We start from the raw sequence: 17,562 nt of genomic DNA, 5'->3' as shown, positions 1-17,562 counted from the left end.
GGCTAAGAATATGCATGCATCATACATACTAGGGGGAGTACAACTGGGGGGATCTGTAGTGGAGAAGGATCTGGGGGTTTTAGTTGATCATAAGCTCAATAATGGCATGCAATGCCAAGCTGCGGTTTCCAAAGCGAGCAAAGTCCTTTCTTGTATTAAGAGAGGTATGGACTCCAGAGACAGAGATATAATTTTGCCCCTGTACAAATCATTAGTAAGACCTCATCTGGAATATGCAGTTCAGTTTTGGGCACCAGTTCTCAAAAAGGATATAGGAGAACTGGAGAAAGTGCAGAGAAGAGCAACCAAACTGATAAGAGGCATGGAGGAGCTCAGCTATGAGGAAAGATTAGAAGAACTAAATCTATTCACTCTTGAGAAGAGGAGAATTAGGGGGGATATGATCAACATGTACAAATATATAAGAGGTCCATACAGTGAACTTGGTGTTGAGTTATTCACTTTACGGTCAACACTGAGGACAAGGGGGCACTCTTTACGTCTAGAGGAAAAGAGATTTCACCTCCAAATACGGAAAGGTTTTTTCACAGTAAGAGCTGTGAAAATGTGGAACAGACTCCCTCCAGAGGTGGTTCTGGCCAGCTCAGTAGATTGCTTTAAGAAAGGCCTGGATTCTTTCCTAAATGTACATAAAATAACTGAGTACTAAGATTTGTAGGTAAAGTTGATCCAGGGTAAATCCGATTGCCTCTCGGGGATCAGGAAGGAATTTTTTCCCCTGCTGTAGCAAATTGGATCATGCTCTGCTGGGGTTTTTTGCCTTCCTCTGGATCAACTGTGGGTATGGAGTTGGGTGTATGGGATTGTATTGTGTTTTTTATTTTGTTTGTTTATTTTTTTGAGGTTGAACTGGATGGACTTGTGTCTTTTTTCAACCTGACTAACTATGTAACTATGTAACTATGTAACTATATGTCAAAGATGGGGGACCTCGCAACGTAGATCTGTTGGCGTTCAGGTTCAACAAGAAGGTGGACAACTTTGTCTCGAGGACAAGGTATCCACTCGCTTATATTTTACAGGCAAGTGGTTATATAAAGCATATTTTTGGCAGCCTCTTGGCCTTTTTTTCTGGACTCTCGCTCTCGGTCTGCCTGGCTCCCATTCTCATTGTCTTCCCCCCCACCCACCGCGGCGCTCTCATTCTCTCCCCCCCCACCCACCGCGGCGCTCTCATTCTCTCCCCCCCACCCACTGCGGCGCTCTCATTCTCTCCCCCTCCCCCACCCACTGCGGCGCTCTCATTCTCTCCCCCTCCCCCACCCACCGCGGCGCTCTCATTCTCTCCCCCCCCACCGCGGCGCTCTCATTCTCCCCCCCCCCCTCCCCACGCGGCGCTCTCATTCTCCCCCCCCCCTCCCCACGCGGCGCTCTCATTCTCCCCCCCCCTCCCCACGCGGCGCTCTCATTCTCTCTCTCTCCCCCCCCACCCACCGCGGCGCTCTCATTCTCTCTCCCCCCCCCCCCCCCCCACGCGGCGCTCTCATTCTCTCCCCCCCCCCCTCCCCACGCGGCGCTCTCATTCTCTCCCCCAATCCCCCGTGGCGCTCTCGCCCCCCCCAGCCTCTCTTTCCCCCCCCCCCCCCCCCCCCCCCCCCACGCACAGCGCTGTTTCTCCTCCCCCGCGTGCAGCGCTGTTTCTCCTCCCCCGCGTGCAGCGCTGAACCCCCCCCCCCCCCATACATCTGCCTCTCTTGCATTCTTTCCCTCTTCCCAGGCTTCGGCTCGCTCCCTCGTCTTCTGTCTCCCCTTCTTCTGTTAGTAAAGAGTTGATATGTCCCATCATTCAGTAAAGAGGGAGGTGTAGAGTGGTTGGTACAGAGTTAAGTACCAAGTGGTTGGCACCGTGCCGTCCTCCCTCCTGAGTCATAGCGACATTCTTATATGTGCCGTCATCTTCATCGTTCTGCTCCTGATGCAGAGCCTCCTCCGCTGCATTTGCCTGCCCTGCCGCCCCCTCTCCTTCCCATGGTCCTCGCTGTATGGGAGGGTCTCCAGTGTAGGTGATACGTTTTGGTGGATGTGTGTATGGCACCTCCTGGATGCTGCTTTTTACACTTCTTACATCTTGTTATCCACATTATTGATTGCTTCTTCTATATAATGTTATGTCTGGGAAAGGGAGTGTATGGATCTGTTTCTCTGGGTGGTGTCCAGCGCTGTCTTATAAAGGTGTCTGTTTGCAGAACAAAGGGGATGTCAATGGAGAGATTAACATCTGGAGGCGCTCTGTCATGTCGCAGTTAAGTGTTTGACATGTTAAAGGGGTTGTAAAGGTTTGTTTTTTATTTTCTAAATAGGTTCCTTTAAGCTCATGCATTGTTGGGTCACTTATCCTTTCCTTTGATTTCCCTTCTAAATGTTTTTTTTTTCTTTGTCTGAATTTCTCACTTCCTGTTTCTCCTCGGTAAGCTTGCCCCCATCATCCGAACCGTTCTGGCTGGGGGTTAGTCAGCGCGCTCGCCCCCTCCCTTGGGGCTACATCCCTGCGGGGAGACGCTGTGAACAACCAGAAGGTGTGAGAAACTGGGGGGGACGCTGACCGTTGTCTTTCCGTGTCGCACCCTACTGATGTTTACTGATAAACCTCCTGTAGACATATCTGTGTCATCTAATGGTGCCCCGTCCTTTTTATTCAGGTGAACCAGCGCAATGTACCTGGCATCGACAGTGCCTATCTGGCCATGGACACGGAAGAAGGGGTGGAGGTGGTCTGGAACGAGGTGCAGTTCTCCGAGAGGAAGAACTTCAAGCTGCAGGAGGTAAGTGACTCCTATGTAGTGTAGCTACATGAATGCTGGAGAAGTCGAAAGACAATTCTGCCTTTGGAATTCTGGGTAATTTGTCCCTCTCGTTTGCTGCAGGACAAGGTGAAAGCGGTTTTTGATAACCTCATTCAGTTGGAACATCTGAACATTGTCAAGTTCCACAAGTACTGGGCAGACGTCAAGGAGAATCGGGCACGGGTAAGTGGACTTTATGGGGTATTCTAATGTTTCCCGGGTTGTGTTCCACCTATACATCCTTTGTCACACACCTTCCAGGCCTACCCACAGTTCTTGTAGGGTGCTTTAGTGAATTGACGATTGGTGCCAGCATGCAATCATGGGGATTGAGGTAGAGCCAGAAGGGGGGTTCTGCAAGTTCCTGAGATGTCTTCTGATGCATATAGCTTTATGTGAATAAACCATAAGATTATCATTATACTGAGGTGTGCTGCTATGAAGATTCTGATGAGATGTGTTCCTGCAGGTTATATTTATTACTGAATATATGTCTTCTGGAAGCCTCAAACAGTTCCTGAAGAAGACCAAGAAGAACCACAAGACAATGAATGAAAAGGTAACGGGGGACTTCTCCTCAATGCACTGTCCCCTCAAGGGTCATTTCTTCTGCATCCTGTCTGGTTCCCACCTCCCCAGTACATTTATGTCTCCTTCCTGTCTCCACTACACACTCTATCTTGTCCCATACTTCAACAGAATACATCCCAATCTTCTCTGTTGTCCCATGTCTGCTTCTCTGTCTCCTCTACACAATACTTGTCCTACCAACCATCTCCTCTACTTTATGTCCCATCTCTGCCTGTTTTGTCTACACACCCTGTCCTGTCCAATACTTCCCTGTGATACACCCCAACCATGTCCTCTACGTCCATGTCCCATCTCTGCTTCCTTTGTCTACACACTCCATCCTGTCCAATACGTCCATGTGATACACCCCAGCCATGTCCCATCTCTGCCTCCTTCGTCCACACACTCCATCCTGTCCATGTGATACACCCCAGCCATGTCCCATCTCTGCCTCCTTCGTCTACACACTCCATCCTGTCCATGTGATACACCCCAGCCATGTCCCATCTCTGCCTCCTTCGTCTACACACTCCATCCTGTCCATGTGATACACCCCAGCCATGTCCCATCTCTGCCTCCTTCGTCTACACACTCCATCCTGTCCATGTGATACACCCCAGCCATGTCCCATCTCTGCCTCCTTCGTCTACACACTCCATCCTGTCCATGTGATACACCCCAACCATGTCCCATCTCTGCCTCCTTCGTCTACACACTCCATCCTGTCCATGTGATACACCCCAACCATGTCCCATCTTTGCCTCCTTCGTCTACACACTCCATCCTGTCCATGTGATACACCCCAGCCATGTCCCATCTCTGCCTCCTTCGTCTACACACTCCATCCTGTCCATGTGATACACCCCAGCCATGTCCCATCTCTTCCTCCTTCGTCTACACACTCCTTCCTGTCCATGTGATACACCCCAGCCATGTCCCATCTCTGCCTCCTTCGTCTACACACTCCATCCTGTCCATGTGATACACCCCAGCCATGTCCCATCTCTGCCTCCTTCGTCTACACACTCCATCCTGTCCATGTGATACACCCCAGCCATGTCCCATCTCTGCCTCCTTCGTCTACACACTCCATCCTGTCCATGTGATACAACCCAACCATGTCCTCTACGTCATGTCCCATCTCTGCCTCCTTCATCTACACACTCTGTCCTGTCCAATACGACCATGTGATACACCCCAACCATGTCCTCTACGTCAAGTCCCATCTCTGCCTCCTTCGTCCACACACTCCATCCTGTCCAATACGTCCATTTGATACACCCCAACCATATCCTCTACATCATGTCCCATTTCCGCCTCCTTCATCCACACACTCCATCCTGTCCAATACTTCCATGTGATACACCCCAACCATGTCCTCTACGTCATGTCCCATCTCTGCCTCCTTCGTCTACACACTCCATCCTGTCCAATACGTCCATGTGATACACCCCAGCCATGTCCCATCTTTGCCTCCTTCGTCCACACACTCCATCCTGTCCATGTGATACACCCCAACCATGTCCTCTACGTCATGTCCCATCTCTGCCTCCTTCGTCCACACACTCCATCCTTTCCATGTGATACACCCCAACCATGTCCCATCTCTGCCTCCTTCGTCTACCCGCTCCATCCTGTCCAATACGTCCATGTGATACACCCCAGCCATGTCCCATCTTTGCCTCCTTCGTCTACACACTCCATCCTGTCCAATACGTCCATTTGATACACCCCAACCATGTCCTCTACGTCCTGTCCCATCTCTGCTCTCCCCCTCATACTCCATACCGTGCACTACTTGTCCTACAGAATACGCCCTGATTTCTGTCATGTTCCATACCCTGCCTGTTGTTTCCACACACTTCATTCTGTCCAATACTTCAGTATTCTGTATTTTGTCCTTCTCAAACCTCTGCACTCTGTCCCCGCTTACCTTCGCAAACACTCTGCTCCCCGCTTCCTTTTTCTAACCTCTGCACTCTGTCCCCGCTTCCTTTTTTTTTTTTTTTCTTTCTAACCTCTGCACTAGGGTTGTCCCGATACCAAGCATTTGCCTGACTACTTGTACTCGGGAAAATGCTCCCGATGCTTCACCCGATACTTGTACTGTCGGCGGTGATCAGTGCGTGGGGAAGTTACAAGCACCGATCACTGCTGTATAGATTTAAAATTAATTTCTCCGCTTCTCTCTACACCCCTCCCCCCGCGCGGCTTTCAGCTGCTTTAAAATCAGCGGTGATCCACACACGATCACCGCTGACTGTCCCGTGTCCTCCTCCAGCCCCCCTCCGTTTTGCTGCAGTCTGTCTCCCTCCCTCCGTGTATCCCGTGTATGCTGCTGTGTATCCCGCCGTGTTTCTCTCCCCTTCCGTGCTCCTCCTCCACCCCCTGGAAATGTCAGGATGGAGAGCGGGGTAGGAGCCGGTAAATCCGGCTCCTTACTGCTCCGAATGGACAGAGTCAGTGATCACTGACTCTGTCTATTCACATAAATGAAACATTGTAACCTGTGTTTACAAATGTTTCAGTTTATGAATGAAGAGAAGATGCCGTCTTCTCTCCATTCATTTTCAGCGCAGCTGATGCTGCTGAGAAAGGGACAGGGGAACATGTGTCCCTAGTCCCTTTCTCTGTCTCAGAGTTCTGTTAAGACCCCTGATATCTCACCAAAGCCCCCCCAACAGGGCTAAAAAAAAATAAAGAATAAAAAAACAAAAGAATAAAAAAAATTATTGTAGAAAATAAAAAAATTAAAGAAAACGCACACTGACACCCCCCTTAAAAAAAAAAAAAAAAGAAAGCATTATATAAAAAAAAAAAAAAAATGTAAAAAAAACCTCTGCACTCTGTCCCCGCTTCACCTCCATGGTCTCCTCTCTTTTGTGGCACCATGGCCTTTCCCTATTTTAATACCTCATAAACCCAAAGCCTACTGTACACTGCATCCCTAGAGCTAATACATTTTGCTGCTTCTGTACATAATGTGGTGTGTTTGTCGTTGCAGGCGTGGAAGAGATGGTGTACCCAGATCTTATCTGCGCTTAGGTAAGTACCTAACCAATGTCTAGTAATGACAAGTGGAAGGCTGCAGTGGCCCCATTGGTGGCAATGGTATGGATGTGCAATCTGTTTAATGTTCCATTTACAGTCGTACCATCATTTACCCTACTGCCCCTGTACACTGATCCCGGATCTTCCAGTGTGTACCCTGCTGCTCCTGTACACTGATCTCTGATCTTCCAATGTGTACCCTACTGCTCCTGTACACTGATCCCTGATCTTCCAATGTGTACCCTACTGCTCCTGTACACTGATCCCGGATCTTCCAGTGTGTACCCTGCTGCTCCTGTACACTGATCTCTGATCTTCCAGTGTGTACCCTGCTGCTCCTGTACACTGATCCCAGGATCTTCTAATGTGTACCCTACTGCTCCTGTACACTGATCTTCTAATGTGTACCCTACTGCTCCTGTACACTAATCCCTGATCTTCCAGTGTGTACCCTGCTGCTCCTGTACACTGATCCCAGGATCTTCTAATGTGTACCCTACTGCTCCTGTACACTGATCTTCTAATGTGTACCCTACTGCTCCTGTACACTAATCCCTGATCTTCCAGTGTGTACCCTGCTGCTCCTGTACACTGATCTTCCAGTGTGTACCCTGCTGCTCCTGTACACTGATCCCTGATCTTCCAGTGTGAACCCTGCTGCTCCTGTACACTGATCTCAGGATGTTCCCTGATCTCAGGATGTTCCCGCCATCTAACTTACTGCTGCTGTACCATAGTCTACCCTACTGCCCCTGTACATTGATTTCCATGTGTACTTTCATTTACCCTACTGCTCCTGTACACCAAACCCCCAAATCTACCATTGTTCCTGTACCCTGATCCCAGATGTACTACAGTCTACCATATTGCCCTTGTACACTGATTACATAATCTGCCATCATCAAAATGACTGCCCCTCTTCTGTGATCTGCCACACTGCTTGTTCACTGATCCCTGGATCTTCCATGATCTATGCTACTGCTACTGTATACTGATCCCTGGATCTACCATGGTTTACCCTACTGCCCCTGTACGCTGATCCCTGGATCTACTATTGTTTACCCTACTGCTCCTGTACACTGATCCCTAGATCTTCCATTGTCTACCATACTGCTCCTGTACACTGATCCCTGATCTTCCAATTTGTACCCTCCAGCTCCTGTACACTGATCCCTAGATCTTCCATTGTCTACCAATACTGCTCCTGTACACTGATCTTCCAATGTGTACCCTACTGCTCCTGTAGACTGATGCCTGAATCTACCACAGTCTACCCTACTGCTCCTCTACACTGGTCCATGGATCTTCCATGGTCTACCCTTACTGCTCCTGTACACTGATCCATGGTCTACCCTACTGCTCCTGTACTCTGCTCCTGTACTATGCTCCCTGGATCTTCTATGGTCCACCCTACTGCTCCTGTACACTCATCCCTGGATCTACCATGGTCTACCCTACTGCTCCTGTACACTGATCCCTGGATCTACCATGGTCTACCCTACTGCTCCTGTACTCTGCTCCCTGGATCTTCTATGGTCTACCCTACTGCTCCTGTACACTCATCCCTGGATCTTCTATGGTCTACCCTACTGCTCCTGTACACCGATCCCTGGATCTACCATGGTCTACCCTACTGCTCCTGTACTCTGCTCCCTGGATCTTCTATGGTCTACCCTACTGCTCCTGTACACTGATCCCTGGATCTTCTATGGTCTACCCTACTGCTCCTGTACACTGATCCCTGGATCTTCTATGGTCTACCCTACTGCTCCTGTACACTGATCCCTGGATCTTCTATGGTCTGCCCTACTGCTCCTGTACTCTGCTCCTTGGATCTTCCATGTTCTACCTTACTGCTCCTGTATACTGTTCCCTAGATTTATTATGGTCTGCCCTACTGCTCCTGTACACTGATCCCTGGATCTGCCACAGTTTACTGTACTGTTCCTGCACTGATTTCTTGATATGCTACAGTGTACCCCACTGCTTCTCAACACTGATCCCCAGATCTACCACCATCTACCCTACTGTTTATGTATACTGTACAGATCACTAGGATTGCCATGCTAGTAGTATCAGAGAGGTGGCAGCTAATATTGTGTGGAAATCTGCAGTTAACATATCCTGGGAGAAGGCTTCCAATCATTGAACTTTTTGGCATTTAAAGGCAATGTGCAGATTTATTTTACATAATTTTAGGGTCTAATATAAATATATATATTCATATATTAAGTAGATATGTAATATAGCCGAATGCTATATGCGGCCAACAAGTGGCATTCTCTGCTCCTGTTCACATTTTTTAGTTGTTTCTTACAGTATAAAGCTTGTTGCTTACAGAGCTCAATAGCTGAAGATGATTTTAGACACACAAGAGAATGGGTCGGAGCAGTGACTCTTCCCCCTTCCACTGTGTGGCTCAGTTTGAGTTTTTTTTTTAACCACTTCTGGACCACCCGCCGTTGTTTTATGTCGCTACTTTGAAGAGGAATACCGTTGTTATAGCAGGAGCTAGCTGCCTTATCCTCTTCAAGAGCAGACGGTCCGCTTTTTGATAAAAGTGGCCTCTGCAAGTGGTTTTGCCGCAAGGTCACTATTGAGTGAGTAACTTGTATAGCGCTGCAAATGCAAACTAAATCACCTCAAGGCGCTTTTTTGCATCCAGTGTCGTCCTGCTCCTTCAGAAGGGGTGGGTCTTTCGTTTTTTCCTAAAAGCCCAATGGTTTTCTTCCATGCGGATGGTCGTGGGAGAGGCCCCCCCCTCAACGCTTTCCGGTATCCTCTGCCGCTTATCGTAGCCGTCGGCAGCGGCGGAGGCAATCGGATCCTTTTCACGTCAGTGGCATGGAGACTAGTGAGGGGAATATGCCCCCCCCCCCCGTCTCCATACCACTGCAGGGCAGAAGCGACATCAAAACATCACTTCCGCCCAATGCTCTTAGAGACTTTTTTTTTTTTTTTTTTTTTTTATTGCATCTTAGTGTAAATCTGAGGTCTTTTTGACATCGGATCTCATATTTAAGAGGACCTGTCATGCTTTTTTCTATAACATTGGATGTTTACAATCCTTGTAATAGGAATAAAATGTGCCCCGTCGAGCTCAAGCGAACGCATACGTGCGCAGCGCTTGCATATGAAAACGGTGTTCAAACCACACATGTGAGGTATCGCCACGATTGTTAGAGCGAGAGCAATAATTCTATCCCTAGACCTCCTCTGTAACTCAAAACATGCAACCTGTAGAATTTTATCCTAGGTGACCCCCTTCTGTTTCCCCCACAGTTATCTACATTCGTGTGACCCTCCTATTATCCATGGGAACCTCACCTGTGACACCATCTTCATCCAGCACAACGGACTCATCAAAATTGGATCTGGTAAGGGCCCGAGCTCCCAGCGTCCTCTTTGGTCTTTTCTCACGCACTGTGCCCGCATCCCTCATTTTATTGTTTGTCCCGCGCCCCCCCCTCCCGATGTTTTTCATACAGATGACGTCTGGACTCTTCCTAAGTCATATGCAGAAGGTGGGCTGTAGCGGGTTAGGGGGGGAAGCATTGCCGGGACCGGGCAGTAAGGTCCAGTGATCACTGGCAGGACGTGCCACTGTATAATGCCCCCCCCCCCCCCCCCCCGAGCATTTATTGGGTTTACGTTTATTTGCTGTCATGTAGGCTTCCAGTTTAGGATAGTGTTTGCTGGTCTTCTGGATTGGGCAGGTCGTGTGTTTTTTGTTTTTTATTTAAGTACAGTGGAGTGTGGCTGCTGGGCGAGATATTGGTGAGCACAGCATGTGTAATGTGGGTGGTAAGGTTAAAAGGGGTAATGCGAGTTCCGGTGATGTGTATGTTAGGTGTAAGGTTGTTACAGCGGGGGAAAATTTATTATTTGATCCCCTGCAGATATTGCAAGTTTGTCCACTTACAAAGAAGTGACGGGTCTATAATTATCATACTTGAATGGAAAAGGGCTGGCAACTCGGATGCTCTTGGATAAAAGTCCTTTATTGGGTACAGGCTATACGCTGACTCGTTTCGGCTAAGAAGTCTTCATCAAAGCATTTATAATTATCATAGGTGTATTTTAAATGACCGAGACAGAATATCAACCAAAAATCCAGAAAACACAATACAAATATTATAAATGGAGTTGCAGTTCAGTGAGTAAAATGTTAATATTTGATCCCCACCAACCAACAATAATTCTGTCCCCCACAGACTGGTTACAGTAGGTGCTCATGTGGTACACAGATTAGTTCTGTCAATGTAAGAAGGTTCTCCTAACGACGACTTTTAATGTGTATAAAAGACATCTGTCCACAGAATCTCTTTCTTCCATTCAATCCTCACCATCATGGGGAAGACCAAAGAGCTGTCAGGACATCGGGGACAAGATTGTAGACCTGCACAAGGCTGGAATGGGCTACAAGACCATCAGCAAGAAGCTCGGTGAGAAGGAAATAACTGTCAGAGAGATTATTTGCAAATGGAAAATAATACAAACTAACCATCAATCACCTTACTTCTGGAGCTCCATGCAGGATTTCCTCTCATGGGGTGAGGATGGTCATGAGAAAAGTGAGGGATCGGCCCAGAACTTCACGGGGAGGAGCTTGTGAAGGATCTCAAGGCAGTTGGGACCAAAGTCACCGAACAAACCATTGGTAACACAATACGCTGCCATGGATTGAAATCCTGCAGAGCCCACAAGGTCCCCTCACATGTACAGGTCCGTTTGACAATGAACATCTAAATGATTCAGAGAAAGATTTATTGAAATTCTGTGGTCAAACGAGACCCAAAATTAAGCTCTTTGGCATTAACTTGACTTGCAGTGTTTGGAGGAAGAAAAATGCTGACTGTGACCCTAAGAACACCATCCTTACAGTCACACATGGAGGTGGAAACATGATGCTTTGGGGCTGTTTCTCTGCTAAAGGTACAGGCCGACTTTGAGGCATTGAGGGGCCAATGGACGGGGCCATGTATGGTAAAATCTTAGGTGAAAACCTTCTTCCCTCAGCCAGGAAGCTGAAGATGGGTCATGGATGGGTCTTCCAGCATGACAATGACCTAAAAACATACCGCCAAGGCAACAAAGGAGAAGAAGCACATTAAGGTCATGGAGTGGCCTAGCCAGTCTCCAGACCTTAATCTTATAGAACATTTATGGAGGGAGCTGAAATTTCGGGTTGCCAAGTGACAGCCAAGAAATCTTAACTATTTTGAAAAGATCTGTAAAGAAGAGTGGGACAAAAACCCCTCCTGACCTGATCACCAACTACAAGAAACGTCTTGCCGACAAGGCATTCTCCGACTACCAAGTCTTGTTTTGCTTGGGGATCAAATACTTATTTTACTCCCTGAACTGCAACTTCATTTGTAACATTTGTATCATGTGTGGGTTTTTTTTCTGGATTTTTGGTTAATATTCTGTCTCTATCATTTAAAATACACCTATGATAAAAATTATAGACCCTTCATTTTCGTCTGCAGGGGATCAAATACTTATTTTCCCCACTGTATCTTGTTGTCTTTAGGGAGGGGCTGTGGTTGGATTCTGGGGCAGAGGCTGTAGTCGGGGTCTATGTTCTCATAGTATATGGTGCAACATTGATATGTGAGAGTTGAGGATACAGTTTAGTGTTTGGGTGAGGTTAATATTGAAGAATAGAGCCTGCTAGAATGATATTGTTTTGTGACTCAAGCATACTATGGGAGAGAGTATGTTGTGTGTAAGATGGGAGGGTAGTAGAGTTGGGTGTCATAGGATGGGAATGTAGTCTCACAGGATGTTGCCATATGGTAAGGTAGTGTAACTGGTTGTCACTGCGTGGGAGGGAAGTGGGGCACAGTGTTGGAAAATGGCAGGGTAGTGCAGTGGGTTGCCATGGGATGGAAAGATGGCATGATGGGGTTTTGCAAAATGAGACGGTAGTATGGGAGGATTAGTATGGTGGGGTGGGGTGTCACAGAATGGGGAGGAGTATTTATAGCAGGACGATGTGGGATGGGAGCATAGTATGGTGGAATAACATGAGGTAGAAGGGTAGTACGGCAGGATGACATGACATGGGATGGGAGGGTAATATGGTGGGATGACATAGGATGGGAGGGTAGTATGGTGGGATGACATGGGATGGGAGGGTGGGATGTCATGGGTGGGTAGTATGGTGGATGTAATGGGAGGGTAGTATGTTGGGATGTCATGGGGATAGGAGGGTAGTATGGTGGGATGACATGACATGAGATGGGAGGGTAGTATGTTGGGATGTCATGGGGATAGGAGGGTAGTATGGTGGGATGACATGACATGAGATGGGAGGGTAGTATGTTGGGGTATGGTGGGATGGGAGGGTAGTATGGTGGGATGACAAGGGACGAGAGGGTAGTATGATGGGATGGGAGGGTAGTATGGTGGGATGACAAGGGATGGGGGGGGGGGATGGGAGGGTAGTATGGTGTTGGGATGTCATGGGGAGGGTAGTATGGTGTGGGATGTCATGGGGAGGGTAGTATGGTGTGGGATGTCATGGGGAGGGTAGTATGGTGTGGGATGTCATGGGGAGGGTAGTATGGTGTGGGATGTCATGGGGAGGGTAGTATGGTGTGGGATGTCATGGGGAGGGTAGTATGGTGTGGGATGTCATGGGGAGGGTAGTATGGTGTGGGATGTCATGGGGAGGGTAGTATGGTGTGGGATGTCATGGGGAGGGTAGTATGGTGTGGGATGTCATGGGGAGGGTAGTATGGTGTGGGATGTCATGGGGAGGGTAGTATGGTGTGGGATGTCATGGGGAGGGTAGTATGGTGTGGGATGTCATGGGGAGGGTAGTATGGTGTGGGATGTCATGGGGAGGGTAGTATGGTGTGGGATGTCATGGGGAGGGTAGTATGGTGTTGGATGTCATGGGGAGGGTAGTATGGTGTGGGATGTCATGGGGAGGGTAGTATGGTGTGGGATGTCATGGGGAGGGTAGTATGGTGGGGTGACAATGGGTGGGAGGGTAGTATGACAATGGGATGGGAGGGTAGTATGGTGGGATGACAATGGGATGGGAGGGTAGTATGGTGGGATGGCATGGGGTGGGAGAGTAGTATGGTGGGATGGCATGGGGTGGGAGAGTAGTATGGTGGGATGACAAGGGATGGGAGGGTAGTATATCGGGACATCATGGGACGGGAAGTAGTGGTGGATTGTCATGGGATATGGTAGTATGGTGGGATGTCATGGAGTTGGGAGGGTAGTATGGTGGGATCTCAAGGAATGGTAATATGGTGGGATCACAAGGGATGAAAGGGTAATGGTGGGATGTTATGGGAGGGTAGTATGGTGGGATGGGAGGTTAGTGATGGGATGTCATGGGAGGGGAGGGTAGTATGGTGGGGTGACATGGGATAAGGAGGGTTGTGGTGTAATTTCATGGGAGGGTAATATGGTGGGATATCATGGAATGGTAGTATGGTGGGGTGACATGGGGTGAGAGGGTAGTATGGTGGGATGACATGGGGTGGGAGGGTAGTATGGTAGGATGACATGGGATAGGAGGGTAGTGGGGAGATGTCATGGGATAGGAGGGTAGTGGGGAGAGGTCATGGGATGGGGGGGGGGGGGGGGGGTAGTGATGGAATATCATGGGAGGGTAGTATGGTGGGATGACATGGGGTGGGAGGGTAGTATGGTGGGATGACATGGGGTAGTGGGGAGATGTCATGGGATAGGAGGGTAGTGGGGAGAGGTCATGGGATGGGGGGGGGGGGGGAGAGATGGAATATCATTGGAGGGTAGTATGGTGGGATGACATGGGATAGGAGGGTAGTGGAGAGATGTCATGGGATGGGGCGGTAGTGATGGAATATCATGGGAGGGAAGTGGTTGGATGGGAGGGTGGTATGGTGGGATGACATGGGATAGGAGGGTAGTGGGAAGATGACATGGAATGAGGGGTAGTGGTGGAACGACATGGGATGGTAGTGTGGACGTCATGGGATGGGAGGGTAATGTGACACTGAGGAAAATATAATGGGGGTATCACAGGTTGGAAGGGTAAAATGGTGGTAGGGTGTCTCCCCCGTTTTGGTTGAACCAGAAGATTTTGGTATAGGTGTCATAAATTGGGTTGTTGGTAGTAAAGTGGGAGAAGGGGTTATGAGTGGATGTATTGCTGGAGCGTGTAGGGGGTGAGGGGGTAAGTTAGGGACACCCCAGTGAAGCTTGTGTGAGAACACATCAGGGATGTCATAATGTTGGTCCAGAAATGCGCTCTGGGCCTGTGGTTTGCAGAGACACGTCCTCCTGAGCTGATTGGTGGAATGATAGCATTGATTGAGGGTGTCGGAGTTGGCGATGACAGCCATGTGTGAGTGTGTGCAGCGTGTCGCTGTGTGACAGCTCTGTATAACGATGACGTACCCCCACCCCCAGCCCTTCCATCCACTCATGATTTGTCTCGTTTTATTTCCTGCTTCGGCTGCTCTGTACCACACCAGTCTTTCATAGGATTTTTGCTAATGGTGAGATGAATTTTCAGCCTCTGTGTTCCTGTCGTTGCCATGTTTCTGTGTTCGGCCTGTGGCACTCACCCATGTAAGGTGCGCCGTCTCCTCCCAGGGGATTATGGGACATGGACGACCTTTGTTACATGGGTGACTGCAGCTCAAAGGTCGACGGGTGTGCTTGCCTCACGTTCTCTCCTGGCTTGGCAGATCTGGGCTCCCATCCCCGGGGGTGTGCGCTAGATGTTGGGTGTACTTGGCTCCATAGCATGTAGGAGCCCCCCCCCCCCCCTACGCTGTATGCATGTTCCCTATAGATGGCTTCCTTTCCTCTCATCTTCATTGCATTCCTGCCCTTCCTCCTGCGGGCGGGCGGGTGACCGGCTTGCTTTTTGACTGCTCTCTGCTTGAGGCGGGGGTAGATAGATATGTGATGATCATGTGACGATCATGTGATTGTGTTCAACCCAGGCTTACTGGTTGCTCGATGGGGGATTATGGCAAGTAGAGATGGGTCTAGGCTCTGTGCACAGAGGGCACCTCCAGCATGCCTGGGGTACGGATATTTCTGCTCGGCTTGTGGCTCCATGATGATGCAGGAATATGCGTGCGCCCTTCTTCCGCCTCTCTGCCGTCTGCCATAGTACAACAAGGCTGTCCATAGACATGAGACGATCCACAAAACCACCACATGCCTGCAGCTGCTCTGTGACCTCCGGGATGACCCATGTCGTGGTAATTAATTGGAGGGGACATTCCCAGACACTTCCCAAAGTTTCCCCCAGCACTGTGAATAGCTGTTTTAGTGGGTATAGAAAATAATCACCCCCTTTAAAATCACGTTTTGTTGCTTTGCAGCCTAAAATGAAGACTGACGCAGTTTTTGTTTTTATCTTGCTGTATTTACAACTTATAACATCCAAGTTAAAGATCCAACACCACATTAGAAAAAATAAATACGAAAACAGAATCACTGAGTTGGAAAAAGGACCACCCCCCCCCCTTCTAAAAATGACTCGTAAACTCAATCGGGTGTAGCCAATTGCCTTCTCAATGGCGCACACTTTTTTTGTATTCATCTCCACAAATTTATCCTGGAGATTCCAGTGACAGTGCTTTGCCACTCATAGTTGATTGTTTGCTTCAGTTCCACTACCAGGGACTTAAATGAATGCTCCAGGAAAGCTCTTTTCATGTTGAGCCAATCAAAATGACCACAATAGAAAGTCAAATGGCTTTCTATTGTGGTCATTTTGATTGGCTCAACATGAAAAGAGCTTTCCTGGAGCATTTAAGTCCCTGGTAGTGCAACTGAAGCAAACAATCAACTATGAGTGGCAAGGCACTGTCACTGGAATCTCCAGGATAAATTTGTGGAGATGAATACAAAAAAAAAAAATGTCAAAGGCTTTATCAATGCCTAGAGGCACAGTGAGGTCTATTTATGAAGAAGTGGAAGGTATTTGGTACAAACCAGACCCTCCCTGGATCAGGATGTCACTCCAAACTGGATAAAAGAGCCAGGAGGATACCGACTCTGAGAGGCCACCAAGAGGCCTACAGAAACTCTGAAGTGGTAGAAGGAATTTACAACAGAGTGGTCTCGGGGGGGAAAAAGCCACTCCTCAAGAAAGGCCACATGCAATCACCAGTGAGATTTGCCAAAACACACCTTCAAGATTCTGAGGCCAAATGGAAAAGGATCCAATACAGTTCACCATCCAAATAACACCATTCCTACAGTAAAGCATGGAGGTGGTATTGTCCTGTTATGGGGGTGTTTCTTTGCGGCGGGTACTGGAGCACTTGTCACGATAGAAGTAAAATGGATGGGGCAAAATACTGTCAAATGTTTGAGAAAAATCTGCTGCCAGAAAGACGTTGTAACGGTCAGGGGTTAACGCCGTTACGATATTCCATTCCACCAACCCACGATAGCTTCCGACACTCCACAATCCAGCAGACAGGACCCATAAGAATTCCCCAGAAAAACGAGACACATAGCTCTGTTCTCTGGTTCCAAACGAATAGACCTTTTAATGGTAAAACTCAGGCTTTTTATACAGTTGGCAACCAAAAAGCATGCTGCAGTAATCAAAGGGACAATGACACACTCCACCCACAACATCATACAATGGGTACTAACGAGTCCCCCCTCAATCCACATCTTAGACGGACATTCTGACTCCGCGATAAGCTATTCTCACCTGCTACACAATACACATTCCTTTAGTAAACATAAGGCCTCTTTCACATTGAGGCGTGGAGGTATAGCCGCGCTATTTGTAGCGCCGCTATACCGTAGTATTTACCGCGATATTCGGGCGCTAGCGGTGAGGTTTTATTCCCTGCTAGCGGCCGAAAAAGGGTTAATACCGCGGTATTACCGCGGTTTCACAACTATTTCAATGGGAAGGCGCGGTATAGGAGCGGTAAACACACCGCTTCTATACCGCTCCAAAGATGCGGCTAGCAGGACTTTTGGAGCGTTCCTGCTACCGCTTCAGTGTGAAAGCCTTCAGGGCATGATTTTTCATGCGGTATAGCAGCGCTATTTTTAGCGCTGTACCGCATGAAAAACGCCTCATTATGAAAGGGGCCTAAGTCAGACGTCTGACCTTTTTAGAGTGTGCTAACTCACAACA

General features: G+C 48.5%; 1 protein-coding gene across 4 annotated transcripts in view; it reads left to right on the top strand.

Annotated features, from left to right (window-relative positions):
• NRBP1 (nuclear receptor binding protein 1) overlaps positions 1 to 17,562 on the top strand; it is a 49,971-nt gene that overhangs the window by 16,463 nt on the left and 15,946 nt on the right. For 2 of the 4 annotated variants that reach the window (XM_040347994.1, XM_040347995.1), the window contains exons 3-8: positions 2,661 to 2,783; positions 2,886 to 2,987; positions 3,274 to 3,363; positions 6,379 to 6,419; positions 9,708 to 9,802; positions 14,912 to 14,935. In XM_040347994.1, the coding sequence (XP_040203928.1) occupies positions 2,661 to 2,783; positions 2,886 to 2,987; positions 3,274 to 3,363; positions 6,379 to 6,419; positions 9,708 to 9,802; positions 14,912 to 14,935 (475 nt within the window). The remainder of the gene's footprint in view (positions 1 to 2,660; positions 2,784 to 2,885; positions 2,988 to 3,273; positions 3,364 to 6,378; positions 6,420 to 9,707; positions 9,803 to 14,911; positions 14,936 to 17,562) is intronic. The other 2 variants (XM_040347996.1, XM_040347997.1) reach the window with 1 other exon arrangement.

This window comes from Rana temporaria, chromosome 4, assembly GCF_905171775.1.
Source record: "Rana temporaria chromosome 4, aRanTem1.1, whole genome shotgun sequence".
NCBI lineage: Eukaryota > Metazoa > Chordata > Amphibia > Anura > Ranidae > Rana > Rana temporaria.
This window is presented reverse-complemented; position numbering and strand designations above follow the sequence as displayed.